The following is a 16985-nucleotide window of genomic DNA, read 5'->3' on the forward strand; positions in this document are numbered from 1 at the left end:
TGCTGCTCTTATAAGCCCCGTCCCCCCCCCCCCCCGTCCCGTCCCCCTGATCTGTTCACGTCCTGCTCAGTTTGTGCGTCTGACTGAACATCTGCCTGCTTCTGTTAATAACCCCTGTCTCCTCCCCCTCTCGCTCTATCCCTCCCTTTATCTCTCTCCGTCCCTCGTTCCGTTTCACTGTGCTAAAACTGTGTCTTCCTTTTCTGTTGGCCACACTAACACATTATTTTTAGAATTCGTATTTTAATGATACTTTTTTTTGTTTTTGCAAAGTTGAAGATGAAATTTAAAACACACATATGTGTTAGTGTGTGTGTGTGTGTGTGTGTGTGTGTGTGTTTAGGCCCCTCCTCTTGAAGCAGGCACTGTTGAAAATGTCTTCTGGGTTACAGATTTTTTAAAGCAGCATATACAGTATAATGTTTTGACTACTTCTAAGGCAGAGTATTTTCTATGATAATGTAAATTATGTTTTTTTTTTCCATTTTCTTTTTTTTTAGAAAGTTTGAACTATGAAAAGTAAAGGCTATTTTAACATTTCTCCAAGAGTCCATTAAGAGTTTGCCTCTCAGTCATTTACTGTGTCTGGAACTGAATCTATTTTAGGTCCATTTATCTCCTTCATCCAGTTGGCATTTTATTTAACATTCAAAGTGCTGTTGTATTGATTTATCTTGCCATTCATCTGCGAGTCCCATCTTGTAAAATTAAATAACTTTCTCTTCTTTTTCTTCTCCTTCGCCACAGAGAACAGGAACACCACCACACATCTGTCTGCCCACCCCACACAAACACCCGTGCACTGAACTTGCGCGAGTGGAAGGGCTATACACAGTGCTAGAGGATCCACGGTAGCAATCGTATACAGCAGAGAAAACATGTAGCCACCAGCTTTGGTTCAAAAACTCAAAACAACAAAGGATGTAGCAATGACACTGAACTTGCTCGCTGTTATTTACTGGAAGTGTATGACAGCGGCATCACTGTTTCATGTCAGGAACACACACACGCAGGCCTCCCATTCTTAGATCACGCAGTAGGTGACATTATTCAGGTCATTTCCATGCAAAGATCTGTACCTTGAGAAAGTGCAATTTCGCGATTATGTGCAATATTATGCATTTTTCTACTGTTTCTACATCATTAAAACATTTTCAACTGAAGGTGATATGCTGTTCTCCTGTGTCCACTGAGTGCTAGAAGCATTGTGAAGTGTCGCCACAGCCAGAGCTGCGTTTGGCCGGATTCAAGCCGGATTCAAGCCGGTGTCAAGCCAGTGTCAAGCCGTCCACATTGTACATCTTTTGTGCTTTAGTGGAGCAGAGCTGGACCATGACCAGGGATCATCAGCAGCAGCACCAGCAGTGCGGTGCAGCTCTGTTCTCTCCTCTCTTCTAATGTGATTACTTCTCAAACCTCCAAGTGACGACTGGGAGGTGGGCGGGGGGTTGCAGTCGATCAAACTGAGCGACCTGATCCCACGTCTGTCCGTTCAGCCGTCTCCCCTGAGAACTCCCACTGTGTCTGTCTCTATGTCATTCATCCTAATGGCATCATTTCACTCCTGCAGCACTTCCTCCCTCTAGTTCCCCTCCAAAACACAGTTCTCTCTGTATTTACCTTCCTCCTCTGTCATCGGCTTCTTACTGTTACGGACATATGAGTTCCAATGTTCAGTTTCACTTTATTTCTACACACAAATCAGTTTATTGATCACATGCAGCTCAGAAAAATCGTCTAGTTAGCATGAAAATATATTACATACATTGTAATATCAGTACATTTACATTCCATAGTGAAGATGAAAACAGGTCAACTGCAAAATCATAAGGTTATATAATAGTTAGAGATTATAATCAAGGTTTATACAAATAGTGTGAAAATGCATTTATATAAATATAAATGGCAATAGAAATATTATATCTGAATCTAATAACTTGAGTGATTATAGAACTAAAACAAGTTCCCCTCTGCAGCATGATCGTTTAAAATGTTGAATGTCATATATTTTGATTACATAAGTATTAAAGTGTGTAGAAACTCAATCCTAGAAAAGAGTACATTAAAAAGTTTGACACTTTGTTTGAGATAGTGGGTCAACAATGAACTTTCTACAAATTTTGATAGAATATGTCATCACACAGAGTCAGACTATCATATCAAAAGTTCCACTAATTCAAATCCAGGCTGAAAAGCAGTTTCTGACTGGTTCCCAGTGTCAGGTCTGTTAGACCACCCTCACTGAGACGCCACAGCGTGATGTCATATCTGCACCAAATCATGTAGAAACTATGATTTATTTGAATGAAGATCCATTAGTTATTCCCCTGGGAAAACAGGTGTGAATGTCATAAAACTCCAGATGTTAAATGAAGTGCTAAAAAGAACTTCCCGTACCCAATCTATCGAAGCGGGCAGCTCACGGCTCGGGCCTGGTTAGCAGGCATGACAACATACTTGGTCACAGTGTTGAGGTGGTAGCTCCGTAAATCCACCAGCGCTGACACACAGGTGTTATAGGCCTGGCAGAGATCAGGGCTGGAGCAGGAGGAGATCAAGTCCTGCAGAGGTTGAGGGAAATACATCATTACATGTCTCATCTTCATGCCGGATGCACAGCAAAGCATCGAAACACTGAACGGCTGAACTCTGGGCTGCACTGTCGCCTGATAAAGAAATTGGCTCATTGCTCACACCTTCATACAACAGCCCTGCTGGAAGCATCGGGTTGTCTCCCCACCTAAAAGAGCTCAAAACCATAAACATGCTTTATTAGCTTCCTGTTTAACAGTTGCAAATCGAGGCGTGTGCTAACATTTCCCACGCTGCCTTGTGCAGCGAGAATGAAAGTTCAACGGAAGGGTAAGAGGGGCAGATAATTATGATGCATAGTGAGATAAATCTGCACCAGAAGAGATAAATATTGAAAGCATTAATAACTGCAGTACGCAGAACGTTGTAAGGAGACTGAAACTCACCCCGAGAGGAAAATTCTAAATTTTCCATGAAACGCAGTCGGATCTACGTGATGTGAAAAGAGCACAAATCCACTTATTCTAATTACCTTGAATTCCATTGTTTTAATATACATCACAGCATGAACATTTATCAAATTCAGACTGGGCTCGGTTTGATTTAAACTTATTGTGCTTGAGTTTGACAGTTTCCTTCATCTTCCTCAAAGACTGAGTTACTTTGATGAGACCCTTTTGTACGCCACTGAGGTCAGAGGTTTTCACTGAGTGCATCACCATCAGCGCCCCCTGGAGGTTGAAAATCATCAAGAAAACAAGAGCAAACAAACACAGACAATCAAAGGGACACACACTAGGCAGCATCGGTCTGTGGTTCAGAAACAGTTGATGTGAAAGAGGAACAGTAACAGCAGCCAGTACAAACCATTATACCTGAACTAGCGGCCATCTCAACAAATAACAACACACTGAAAAACCCCCAGCATCTCTCCTCACCGGGTAAAGAAACGATCAAATCCATGTTCCTGTTTTGTACCTCAGAGGAGAACCAATACTCAAAATATCTCAGTCCTTCTGCTATCAGGCTACTAAACTCTGACAGCAGTCATTTTAAATGACATCTTTGATGACTGTGCTTTTTAAATGATATAACAAATGTCTATTTATTGGGAACATTTTTTATTGCTCTTTATTTTACCTCCTTAATCTTTATCTTGATGCCCTCACAGAACTCTATTTGTTTGTGTGATCGTCAACTCTGTAAACTGCAAATGAATTGCCCTCCTTGGAGATAAAAAGGTGCCAAAAAACGAATCTGAAAAAACATGAAGAAGAAATGGAATCAATGGAAGAACCTTTAAAAGTCAAAAGTAGGATGTTTAGCCACCAACGTTTACAAAGTGGCCATTTCTGTCTCTTTCCTAAAAGGAACAATATCAGGACCTCATCCATTGTCGCCGTGTTTGTTGCTGTCAAAAACTCTCACTCTCTGCACTGCCATGTTGTGAATATATCGCACAACAACCTCGCTAATGTAAAAGACACATGCAGTCTTATTCAGACACGTCTCTTTTCATATGTAAAGTAAGCAAAGATGAGTCTTTAGATCTATTGTCACGAGAGCATCTCCAATGTTTTTCAAGCCCTAAGAGGATTTCGATTGTCGAGACAAACATTGTATTTGCACTTTGTGTTTACCAAAGCACCTTTTATTGATGCTAATTCTCTCTGAGCTCCAACTATGAAGGTTAATTTAATAAAAAGGTCCAAGTCCTCCATGCGTAAGGTTCACGTGTTCTCCCTTTACCACCTGATGCTTCAGGTTGAGTCTCTCATGCAAACACATATACAGAAGCTCTTAACACTCTTGTTCTGCTCTGTTGGAAGCGGAGCTGGAAACACCCATTATTCAGAGGGAAGGTGTAGAATTGTTTCCAAAATGTATTGTCTTGTCCTGCGACAGCATCTAAATCTGATTCCTTTGTACTTCAGCTCATATGAGAAACAGAACAACAGACGTATTATGTACTCTCCCAAATTCACTTCAGCATGAAATGAGACAAATGACAGTTTTGATTTCTGGTGACATTTATTTCCACATTCCCATTGTCTGTTTCTCCCTGGCACTTTACTATGCTTTCACTGTTTGGAACACATGTATAATACAGGCTGAGACACATCAGTCAACACCCAGTGAGGATATTTAGACGCCCAGTGAAATGTATTATTTGGACCAGGGCTGTGTTTCCTTGCAATAAACATCCTTATGAGCTCAGTCCAAATACCAAGAAAACTCCCATCAAGAGAATAAATACACAAATAGACTTACATCAATGTTTAATTATCTTGTGTCCAATCTCATCACTTTCCAAATAAGATGATGCCATTTTAGTTTGTGTAGATTGTTAAGATATGATTTCATTAATAATATAAAGTATGGAAGCCCAATCCCGCCAAATAAAAAGAACATTAAAAAGTTTGATGTTTTGTTTGAGATAGTGGTTCAAAAATTCACTTTTTAGTCATTTTGATTGAATATCTTAAAACAATTAGTCAAACTATAATCTCGCTTTTATTTTTGATCTGAACCAAATCAAATCATAGAGACCAAGATTGTGTCCCAATGTTAAGGGAAGTACTAAAGAGAAATTCCCGGATTCCCCCCCCCCCCTGGATCAGCAAAACAATTGAACAGGATATTCTGTGACCTCTACTGCATCTTTCCAGCAGGTTTCCTGCTAAAAGTGCCCAGTAGGTTTTGCATCATCTTGCTTACAAACAAGCAAACATACCACAGCACAGACAGTGGTGTAAACATCTTCTTCTCGGAGGTAATATGTGACATTTCGGTTTCTTTTGACACAGGTGATGTCTCTAAGATCAGTGATTTTTGTGTATTGTTACGAGCACTCTTGAGGAACACCATGAGGTCGGATCCACCAGTCCCTTTGAGAGAAGCCACGCCTCCGAGCGGGCAGCTCACGGCTCGGGCCTGGTTAGCAGGCATGACCACGTACTTGGTCACAGTGTTGAGGTGGTAGCTCCGTAAATCCACCAGCGCTGACACACAGGTGCTGAAGGCCTGGCAGAGATCAGGGCTGGAGCAGGAGGAGATCAAGTCCCGCAGAGGTGGAAGAGCGGAGAGAGTCTCTATCAGCTGACGGTGGGCAGAAGGCATGTAATCCCTCATGCGTGTCAGGTAGGCCCCTGGATCAGTGAAGGGAACAGAAAAGAGAAAACTACAGCTCCTCCTCGAAACAATTTCTGTCAGAGCAATCAAGTGACTGCACAAACAGAGTGATGCATTCATGAGAAGCAGCGGAACGGGGGTCAGAGGTCGAGGGAAATACATCATTACCTGTCTCATCTTCATGCCGGACGCACAGCAAAGCATCGAAACACTGAATGGCTGAACTCTGGGCTGCACTGCCGCCTGATAACGAAATTGGATCATTGCTCACACCTTCATACAACAGCCCTGTTGGAAGCATCGGGTTGTCTCCCCACCTAAAAGAGTTCAAAACCATGTATTAAAGGGATAGTTGACCAATAAATGAAAATTCACTCATTATCCACTCGCCACTATGCAGATGGAGGGGTGGGTGAAGTGTTTGTCTCCACAAAACATTTTGGGAGTTTCAGGGGTAAACAGTGTTTCAGCCAAATCTTATACATTTGAAGTAAATGGGCGACCACTGACCTACGTTATTCTCCTCTGGAGCCATGTTCATGTTCGCACACACACACTGAACATTAGCTCTCGTTCGAGGTGCCGTGGTAGCGTCGCTATTTCGATTAGCATAGCTACTTGTGGTGGCGGACATTTAGGCTTAAAACATGGTGTGTTAAATATCGCCGTATCGAGAAAAATTTGAATGTCTGGACTTACGGACACTTTGTTCACACAAGAGCAGCAGTATGGAGGCATGTTGTGGGTTTTTTTGTGTTTTTTTTTTACATTTGATGAATCAGTCACAATTAAATTTAATCGTATTGGATTGGGCCGTAACACCGTTTATCCCTGAAACTCCAAAAAGGTTTTGATAAGATGAGATAAATATTGAAACCATTAATAACTGCAGTATGCAGAACGTCGTAAGGAGACTGAAACTCACCCTGTGAAAAAAATTCTCAATTTTCCATGAAACTCAGTCGGATCTACGTGATCTAGAAAGAGCACAAATCCACTTATTGTAATTACCTTGAATTTGATTGCTTAAATGTACATCACAGCATGCAAATTTATTAAATTCAGACTGGGCTTTGATTTAAACTTACTGTGCATGAGCTTGAAAGTTTCCTTCATCTTCCTCAAAGACTGAGAAACTTTGATGAGATCCTTCCTTACACCACTGAGGTCAGAGGTTTTCATTGTGTGCGTCACCATCAGCGCCCCCTGGAGGTTGAAAATCATCAGTAAGAAAACAAGAGCAAACACACACAGACAATCAAAGGGACACACAATAGGCAGCATCGGTCTGTGGTTCAGAAACAGTTGTTGTGAAAGAGGAACAGTAACAGCAGCCAGTACAAACCATTATGCCTGAACTAGCGGCCATCTCGACAAATAACGACACAATGAAAAATCCCCTGCAACTCTCTTCACCGGGTAAGGAAACAATCAAATCCATGTTCCTGTTTTGGAAAATGCATGAGCACAACATCATCATCACACTCTGAAAATGATGTGAGTGACCAAGTTTTATTTTCCTTCTACTCACCAAATTTCCATTGCCCTAAAATGAAAATGAAAGAAACAGTAGCATCAGCGGAGACTGTTCTTATAGAACAGTTATTCTACGTGACTGTAATACAGACTATGCAGTTTAATGCTGAGGTTTCTACCATGATAAAGGAGGGGGTTTGGCCTCGTGCATCAAGTAAAGACATTAATAAGGCAACAAAAAACAGTGCTCACCCTTTGGGGTCCTTCAATTTCCAGTTGGCTAAAACTGAATCTGCATAAGTTAAGATGGGTGGAAGTCCAAGTCTGTGAGACACCTCCCAGTAGGGACAGGCCAAAGCTTTAGGGAGAATCTGTCAACCAAGCAAAACAATGCTTTCAATCAAGAGGTTTCCGACCATGTTGGTGACGAGTCTCCAGGTAAAATAGTAGCTTTCTGTGGACTGCATAAACATGGATGAGTTAATGGCTCCCCAAAAGTGAAATCAAAGGGCCTTGATCGCCCCCTGGTGGCTGGCTGCAGCATAGCTCATAAACCAAACCTCCTCCATGTTAAATGATGGAACGTGGACCAGACAAAAAAGTTACTGCGCACGTTGAATACATCGAAGATGGTTTCTGACCTTCCATTTGTAATTCTCATCACACTGTTTGTTAAAGTGTTTGTTTTTCTTGTCAAGCCTCATGATTGACAGCTGACGACAGCACCTGTAACTGGGATATTATGGCTTCATTTCTGGACGTTGGGAGGACCTTGAGAAATCCATCTTTACACACACTCAATGGTTTAAAGAAAACACCATCATCAGTTCCACATTTGTATTTCTCCAAAACTCTGGTTTATGACCAAATATTCACAAAAAATAACATTTCCTCAGGAATTTAGCTTGAATCATTGCTGTTGTAAAGTACAGCATCCCAGAGCAGCAGGTACCGTAGACTTAATGTGTCTCCTTGCTTTTAACATTCATCATAATAAAACAATTTCAGCCATCTGTCCTTCCATTGCTCGGCAGTTTTTTACCTGAGCAGGTGCATGTCGTCCATTCTGCCACACGTACCCCATGGTGAGGAACCCCAGCACCAGCTGAGCCAGCCTGAGCTCCCTGTGGTTGCTCAAGAGATGGGGACTCAACATCGGCATCTGGGAACACATGCGTTTATATGGGTCCATGTTCGAGAGCGACAAACACCATCAAAGCTTTGTTCATTCTCACCTCATGAACCAGGTCCCGTAGTTTAGGTGACTCTATCAGAGTTGTGAGGTTATTTGCCAGGTCCAGCCACACCCGATAATAGTCTGGAAGGTTGGTCTAGATGATAAAGAGTCAGATGAATTGTTCATTGATTGATTGATTTTTTTTCTTCGTGTAGAATGTAATAAGCACCATCATCAGCTCATGTTTGCTGTGTTGCCCGACCTGCATGTCAGGGAATGACTGGTGCTATCCATCAGAGAGAGACAGCAATTTAAATGAGAAGGCAGGAGAAAGCTGAGAAAATGAGTCGGGTAGAAAATGAGGGAGGCCCTGATGGGAAATCACTATGTAAACAGGAGAGTGGGCTGTGCTTCATGCCACTGTTTGATTTTTTTGTTCAAAATTAGAAAAGTAAATGCCAGAGTTGATTATTTATCATTCTCACAGGTTGATGAAAGTGTATTAAATTTCAAAATTCAAATATATGCAGTAAAGTCCTTAGTTCTGAGTTTCTTTATCAAAAATTTGACAACATGGGTATATACGGAACTCTCGTTCTGCTGACTACAGAGAAGGTCCAGTCATGTGAATGGCTCAATAGAAACCTGAAGAGACAGGCTTTCAGCGGATCAATAACTGTCTATAACCTGACTCAAAAACAAGCATGATTATCATTTTCACCCCAGATAGACCAATGTGCCTCCGATCAAATACCTGAGAAGCTAATCCTTGCTGGTAAACAAACATGTCTCTGTTTGTGCAGTATTTAAAGTGTTATTGTCATGACATTCTGCCGTCTTGTATCAGATCTGCTTTGATTACTGTATGGTAAAAAAACAAAGAGTTTTTATGAGAAGAGAAGAGATGACAATGAAACTTACCAGTGGCTCCTGGAGGATAAATCCAAGCTCCTCAGAAATTTCAAATGCATCAAAGTCTGCCTGAAGTGCTTCGGTGTTGATAGTCGCCATATGTTCTGCCCTGTGCTCTGCTGCAGTGATGAGAAGATAAACTCAGACTGTGTCTGACTCCCAGATCTGAATTGCTCAACTTGATTTGAACGTGCTTTTACTACCTTTGCCTTAATACAAGAAGATGAAAACAACATCTGAAGCCCACAAACAGGGATGTCACACATTCACAGAAACAACCCAGAGACAGATCATGTTCAATGATTCCACCTCGGTGTTATTCAGGTTTTGAGATATATACCAAAAGATCCCTGAGGCTATAAACATGTCTCAACCCAACTGCTGCATTAAGAAGAATCCCTGTGCATTGGGGAATTAGCAAACTATACGTTGAGGATGTTTCTGTATTCTCAACGCTGGTAAAGAAAAAAGTATGTGACGGAAATCTGGAGAAACAAGAGGCTGGAAACAACAATATCATCTACGTGTATTTAATAAGGGGCTTTCTGCAGAAAGGATCAACACAGGGAAACCACAAGGATCTCAGAGTGATGATGCAGAACAGTCAAGAACACATATCTTATATAGGAGGACTTAGGGCTGTCCCTCTGAACTAATCCAGACAGGTTCCATGGTGGGGGAAGGAGAGTTAATTTTTCCACTAATGCTGTTTGAACATCGTGCCGTTGGTTCAAAAGTCAGCTATAAAAAAAAAACATTTCAATCATGTCTCAGTTTGATTGTGGCTGAGGCCAATTTTTTTTTGTTGAACTAAATGATGGTGTATTTGTCCAAATCGTAGTTCAAGGCCCCTTTCACATCTGTTATTTTGCTTTGGACTCTACTGAAACGTCTGAGGGTGCAACAAGAAATACTTGACACTCCAGCTTTGTTTACATATATTCAAGCCATTTTAATAATATTCATCTATTCGCCATCAACAGAGTACACAGCGAGGTGCAGGGCTGTCGTTAAAGGACCAGATTGAGACTAAATTTTGCAAACTTAACCCAAATAGCTTAAAGAGTCAGAAACCCTCTTCCAGCTCATTATCTGAGGATGGAGTGCTTCCAAAAAAGAAAAAATCAAACCCAAATGCATTCTGTTGTTTCTGGGTGTTGTTGTGTTGACAACAGAGGCTGTTACTTTGAGGAAGGTGCCTGAGACGCTGTCACATCTTATCCAAAGCAAAACAACAGAGGCTGTGATTCGAGTGCAAACGGATCGTGTCAGTAATTCAAATGGGACGATGACACAGTTTACATTTTTTCCCGCAGAATACTGTGTTTAGTCAAAATCATGTGAGCTGCGACAAACCAGAGGAGTGTTTGACTAAAATATTTTATTAATGATCCGGGTATCACAGACAAGTTCTGTCTTTCTAAACTTTGTAATTGCCTCTTGCCTTTTTCCAAGAACAAAGACATTATTTATATGTTATATTGTATATATATATATATATATATATATATATTATTAAAAACAGATCTAGCATGGGTTCAAGTTTCCTTGTGTGACTGCAGTGAAGCCAATATATCAAGCGAGATGACCCCCCTAGAGAAAACGGCTGTTTCTAGAGAAGGAGGGAATTAAAAAAGGCAAACGTGACTTCATTCACAAATCAGTGAATGTGAATTTGCGAAAACGGTGGAAAGTCGCCCGATTTGTTGCTAGATCAAACACAGGGTCACCTCAGGGTTGTGTGTTGTTTATACACTGACAGCTGCAGGACTTCTCAGGAGAGCAGGTTTGTTATTAAGTTTTCTTAGACACTGTCCTCTTATCTCCACTTCAGGGTTCAGAGTCTGATCATGGTCCTGTACTACCCCGGAGTTTGTTAAATAGTGTGATGATAATAACCTCGACCTCAATGCATCAAAAACCAAGGAAGAAAATCACTTCAGAAACAAGTCATTCACTGAATATGAAGCTAGTCTCATGCACTGAGAAGACGTCCAGATTGTTTAACAATCAACGTAAGTTTGACATTAACACTGAGTCTATTGTCCAACCTGGACAACAGAGAGTCCATTTGACGAGGAAGCTGAACTCGTTCAATGTCAGACAGCGGATTTCAAGTAACTTTTATTATTCATTGATCGAAGGTTTTTCAACTTTTTCTGTTATCTGTTGGTTCAATGGATTATCCAATAAAAACCAGAACAGCATGTATAGCATCGTCAAGGTTTGCTCCAAAATAATTGGAGTAATGTGAGGATAAGGTGATGAAGATGATGAAGAAGGTGAAGAATATAATCAGCCAACGTGTTCATGTTTTGTCTCATGAGTTCAAGATGATGCCTTCAGGCCGCTGTTATCATGAACCTCAGAGGAGAACTAAGTGATACTTAAAATGTCTTTTCTCTTTCCTTCTGCTATCAGGCTACTAAACTCAGACAGTATTCATTTTAAATGACATCTTTGATGACTGTGCTTTTCACACGATATCACATGTAACAAATGTGTATTTATTATGTAATTATTGTTTATTATATCTGATTCCTTTTTACTTCAGCTCATATGAGAAACTGAATAACAAACGTATTATGTACACTCCAAAAATTCTCTTCAGCATTGATTTTGTTGACATTTATTTTCACTTTCCCATCCACTGTTTCTCTCAATTTGCTGGACGTCCGAATAGAATCTCCAATGGGCTCAATCCATATTTTGGTCTGACTCTCATTCTCATTTGCATGAGAACGAGTGGGAGAGCCTCAGTCCATGACAATCCAGTTTCCTGACAGCGTTTAGCCAATTTGTTGTTTAGTGTGCATTTTCTCTTTCCACTGCTCCACAACCTTTCACGGTGATGTTCGGCATTTCCAACAGAATAGCACGATAACGAAGCCAGTGTGCAGCAGACAAATGAGATGTCTTTTTTTCCAACAAAATCCTAGACACAGCGTGTGGGACCAGCAGAGTGAGTGGGGAGTAACCCACTAAAGGTCTGGAGGCCATTACAGCCTCCTCTGCAGCTGCTACAGCTCTATGACAAGTAGGCAGGACTGCAACAACAGGATCAAGGTTCACTGAGAAATATGCCACAGGTCTCTCTTAGCCACCATGTTCTTGGAGTAGCACCGATGTCACCGATGTCATGCCCCCCCCCCCCCCCCTTCTCATCAACTGTTTGTGTGAAAGGTCAGTCAGGGTTCGGGAGACCTGAGGTCAGGGTCGATTGTAACGTCAGCTCTAAGTCAGTGAGAGCTTTCTCTGTGTCATCAGTCCATGTGACCTCATGTGCTCTTAGCCTCGCCCGTGTGGGACTGCTCTGAGGTGGCGCCTCGAGGACAGCATAGTTAGTAATAAATTATCTGCAATACGAGCACATTCCCAGGAATGTAACGACTTGTTTTTTTGTAACACTTTCAGGAATATTTTACATTTCCATTGCCCTCAGCTGTGATCACACGGCCCTACAGATTAAACTTGTTCTTTTTTTTCAGACTTGCCTTGTGGCCCTTTGTTTTAGAAGAGCCACCGAATCCTTTTCACATTGTTTTTTAGTCGGAGAACAACTCATAACATGATCAACATATTGCAAAAGTGCACTTCCTGGTGTTATCTCCAATGAGCTTAAGCTTTCCTTTAGTGCCTGATTGTAAATGGTCGCTGATTCACGATAGTATAACTTTCCCTGTTAGACTCAAACCAGTATCGGCTCTTGGCTGTCTTTATCAATTTAAACACTGAAAAATGCATTTGCCAAATCAACTAAAGACAACCATTTACTATCCTGCGGAACTTGCCAAAGGATTGTTTAAGATTTGGAACAGACGGAGCTCGTTGTTGTACTGAAGCTTTGACAACTTGGCCGAATCGCCAAAGTATCTAAGGTCCTATTTTAGCGCTGGGTGTGCTCCTGAAATGTTGTTTGTATCATGTAAATATGAGTGTGTGTATATTGGACGTCTGTATGTGTGTCTGGTACCAGTTGAACAGTCCTGAGTGTGTGAACAACCAGTGTAAATCATCTTCTATTCACTTTTAAAAATGGATTATACTGAACAACAGGATCTGATGTGTTTTCCCAAATGTCAGCATTGACACATTTCTTATCCGAGGTCTCAAATCCTGCCATTTATCATTTCTGTGTTCTGACAGTAGGACATGTGGGTGTGAACCAGGGCCGTCGAAAAAGGATGCAGCCCCTGAACATCTGCGGAGGAACTGAGAGGGTGACTTACAGTGCCTTGCATAAGTATTCACCCCCCTTGGACTTTTTCCCATTATGTACTGTTACTAACTGGAATTCAAATAGACTTAAATAAACTTTTTCCCGTTTGATCAACAAAACATGCATAGTACTTTGGAGGTGCAAAATAAATTTTATTGTGACACAAACAATAATGAGAACAAAAAAGTTGACATCTGTTGGGTGCATAAGTATTCACCCCCCTGTGTCAATACTTGGTAGAACCCCCTTTCGCTGCAATTACAGCTGCAAGTCTTTTGGGGTATGTCTCTACCAGCTTTGCACATCTAGAGATGGAAAGGTTTGTTCATTCTTCTTGGCAAAAAAGATGAAGCTCAGTCAGATTGGATGGAGACCGTCTGATAACCGCATTCAAGTCTTGCCATAGATTCTCTATTGGATTGAGGTCTGGGCTTTGACTGGGCCATTTTAAGACATTAACATTCTTTAATCCAAACCATTCCTTTGTAGCTCTGGCTGTATGTTTAGGGTCATTGTCCTGCTGGAAGATGAACCTCCGCCCCAGTCTCAAGTCTTTTGCAGACTGCATCAGATCTTCTTCAAGGATTTCCCTGTATTTGGCGCCATCCATCTTTCCCTCTATTCTGACCAGTTTCCCTGTACCTGCTGAAGAGAAGCATCCCCACAGCATGATGCTACCACCACCATGTTTCACTGTTGGGATGGTGTGCTCAGGGTGATGGGCAGTGTTGGGTTTTCGCCACACATAGCGTTTTGCATTGAGGCCAAAAAGTTCAATTTTGGTCTCATCTGACCAGAGCACCTTCTTCCACATGTTTGCTGTGTCTCCCACATGGCTTCTGGCAAACTCCAAACGGGATTTTTTATGGATCCCTTTCAACAATGGCTTTCTTCTTGCCACTCTTCCATAAAGGCCAGATTTGTGGAGTAGACGACTAATAGTTGTCCTGTGGACAGATTCTCCCACCTCAGCTGTGGATCTCTGCAACTCCTCCAGAGTAACCATGGGCCTCCTGGTTGCTTCTCTGATTAATTTTCTCCTTGTCCGACTCTTCAGTTTGGGTGGACGGCCTCCTCTTGGTAGGTTTGCGGTTGTGCCATATTCTTTCCATTTTCTTATGATGGATTTTATGGTGCTCAGAGAGATGTTCAAAGCTCTGGATATTTTTTTATAACCTAACCCTGCTTCATATTTCTCCACAACTTTATCCCTGAACTGTTTGGTGAGCTCCTTGGTCTTCATGATGCTGTTTGTTCAGTAATGATCTCCAACAAACTCTGAGTCCGTCACAGAACAGGTGTATTTATACTGAGATTAAATTGCAGACAGGTGGACCCTATTTACTAATTATGTGACTTGCAAATGTGACTTGTGAATGCAATTGGTCGCACCAGATCTTTGTTAGGGGTTTCACAGTAAAGGGGGTGAATACATATGCACTCAACACTTTTCAGATTTTTATTTGTAAACAATGTAAAACCATACAAACTGTCATGTTTTACTGTATTTAATAGAGGAGGTTTTCTTAAAAAATATATGATCTGCCACACAAAGTCATGGCTACTTTTTAACAGCGGTCACGTGAAAGGGAATGAGGTAACTGTTTCCTCTTCTGAGCCTATGGAGGTCACGTAGAAAATGATCCAAAGACTCGTACCCGGCAGATGAACGAATCGTTCACCTCCCGACCGTGTCTTCAGATCAGTGTTTCGTTCTTCTGCCAACAGAGTCTTCGGATCAGTGATTCGTTCATCTGCCGGATACGAGTCTTTGGATCCTTTTTCACGTGACCTGCATCAGCCTATGCAACAGTCCCGATGCGCGGCCACGAGAAAATGAACGAATCTCTCTTTGAGAGGACTCGTTACTCCCGAGTCCTTGTAAGGATTCGTTCAAAACGAACGAATCGTTCACGACCGACACATCACTAATGTACATGCACAGCCTGACTGGTAGATGCTGACCTTTCGAGGACTTGCTATATAACTAGCTATATCGTCTCTGCTTTGGTGTCTCTCCAGCTCTCTAGTTAGAAAAATTGGCGGACGCACGCAAGCCCGCAGAGGGCACGAAAGGGGCGTGTTGCGTGTCTTGCGTGTATGCGTGCAACACGAGTATAATTCGGCCTTAACTCTGTAAAAGCTTTTGTAAATCAAACTAATGAACCTAAAAGGAAAAACATAAGGCTGGTTCCCCTGTGGTTCCTCAGTACCGCAACCTCAAAAATGTCTCACCCCAAATGTTCCTATTTAGTAGTATCATTTTTTTAAAGAAAAAACGAAAAATCACAAAATAGCTAAAAGTAGATATAAGAATGAATGTTACAAAATTGATCAAGACTAGAATGGTCATGTCAACTAGTATAGAATAGTGATGTGTCGGTCGTGAACGATTCGTTCGTTTTGAACGAATCCTTACAAGGACTCGGGAGTAACGAGTCCTCTCAAAGAGAGATTCGTTCATTTTCTCGTGGCCGCGCATCGGGACTGTTGCATAGGCTGATGCAGGTCACGTGAAAAAGGATCCAAAGACTCGTATCCGGCAGATGAACGAATCACAGATCCGAAGACTCTGTTGGCAGAAGAACGAAACACTGATCTGAAGACACGGTCGGGAGGTGAACGATTCGTTCATCTGCCGGGTACGAGTCTTTGGATCATTTTCGACGTGACCTCCATAGGCTCAGAAGAGGAAACAGTTACCTCATCCCCTTTCGCGTGACCGCTGTTAAAAAGCAGCCATGACTGACGGCTTTTGTGTGGCAGATCATATATTTTTTAAGAAAACCTCCTCTAGTAAATACAGTAAAACATGACAGTATGTATGGTTTTAAATTGTCATTTATTGTCACACTGGCATTTAATTATCATTGGAAATAATTACACTGCACTAAACTGTAAATGTAAATGTAAAGTGAAAATAACAAATAGGGCTGAATAGGGCTGAACGATTAAGATTTAATATGCGATTCTTTTATTTTATCCTCTCTTTCCCCCCCAAAAAAATAATGAATGATTTAAATATGACCAACACAATATTAGATACTGTACAATATTCTTTCCCACATTTTTATTTGAATGCGGCATTGTTATAGTCAGTGGATCAGCAGCAGATTAAGCTCTGTGTCCGCGGATGCAGCGGGCCAGCTGGATGTGCTGGCAGCGTGCGGATCACCAGCTCCGTAGATTGCCGTTCATGTCCGGGTGGACGTGCAGCGGTATGGAGGTGCCAGGCGATTTTCCCGTGCGCCGCCCGCACCGCGGTCACCGGCGAGATGAGCTCGCTCTGTGTGGCCGACACGTCGGCCGAAGACTCTGTGGGCAGATGAACCCGATCATTGATCCAAACACACGGTCGGGAGTTGAACAATTCGTTCATCTGCCGTTTACGAGTCTTTGGATCGTTTGCAACCCCCCCTTGAAACAAACTAATGACTCAAAAAGAGATTCGTTCATTTTACTGAACGAGATTCAAAGAACCGACACGGTAAAAAGATCCGAACTTCCCATCACTAGTATAGAAGTAATGTCACAGCC

General features: G+C 41.8%; 1 protein-coding gene and 1 pseudogene across 1 annotated transcript; both read right to left on the reverse strand.

Annotated features, from left to right (window-relative positions):
- Window positions 1-2402: 2402 nt before the first annotated feature.
- On the reverse strand, window positions 2403-3975 carry LOC128453843 (indoleamine 2,3-dioxygenase 2-like; annotated as a pseudogene).
- Window positions 3976-5184: 1209 nt separating this feature from the next.
- LOC128453844 (indoleamine 2,3-dioxygenase 2-like) lies at window positions 5185-9328 on the reverse strand. Its single transcript, XM_053436938.1, has 10 exons — window positions 9239-9328; window positions 8376-8471; window positions 8183-8302; window positions 7393-7511; window positions 7196-7210; window positions 7010-7109; window positions 6753-6870; window positions 6590-6641; window positions 5833-5981; window positions 5185-5681 (listed from the first exon to the last, which is right to left on the reverse strand). Exons 1-10 carry the CDS (start codon window positions 9326-9328, stop codon window positions 5185-5187), a joined length of 1356 nt encoding a protein of 451 aa, XP_053292913.1.
- Between the last annotated feature and the right edge of the window lie 7657 nt (window positions 9329-16985).

The sequence above is a fragment of the Pleuronectes platessa genome, chromosome 12 (assembly GCF_947347685.1).
Source record: "Pleuronectes platessa chromosome 12, fPlePla1.1, whole genome shotgun sequence".
NCBI classification, from domain to species: domain Eukaryota; kingdom Metazoa; phylum Chordata; class Actinopteri; order Pleuronectiformes; family Pleuronectidae; genus Pleuronectes; species Pleuronectes platessa.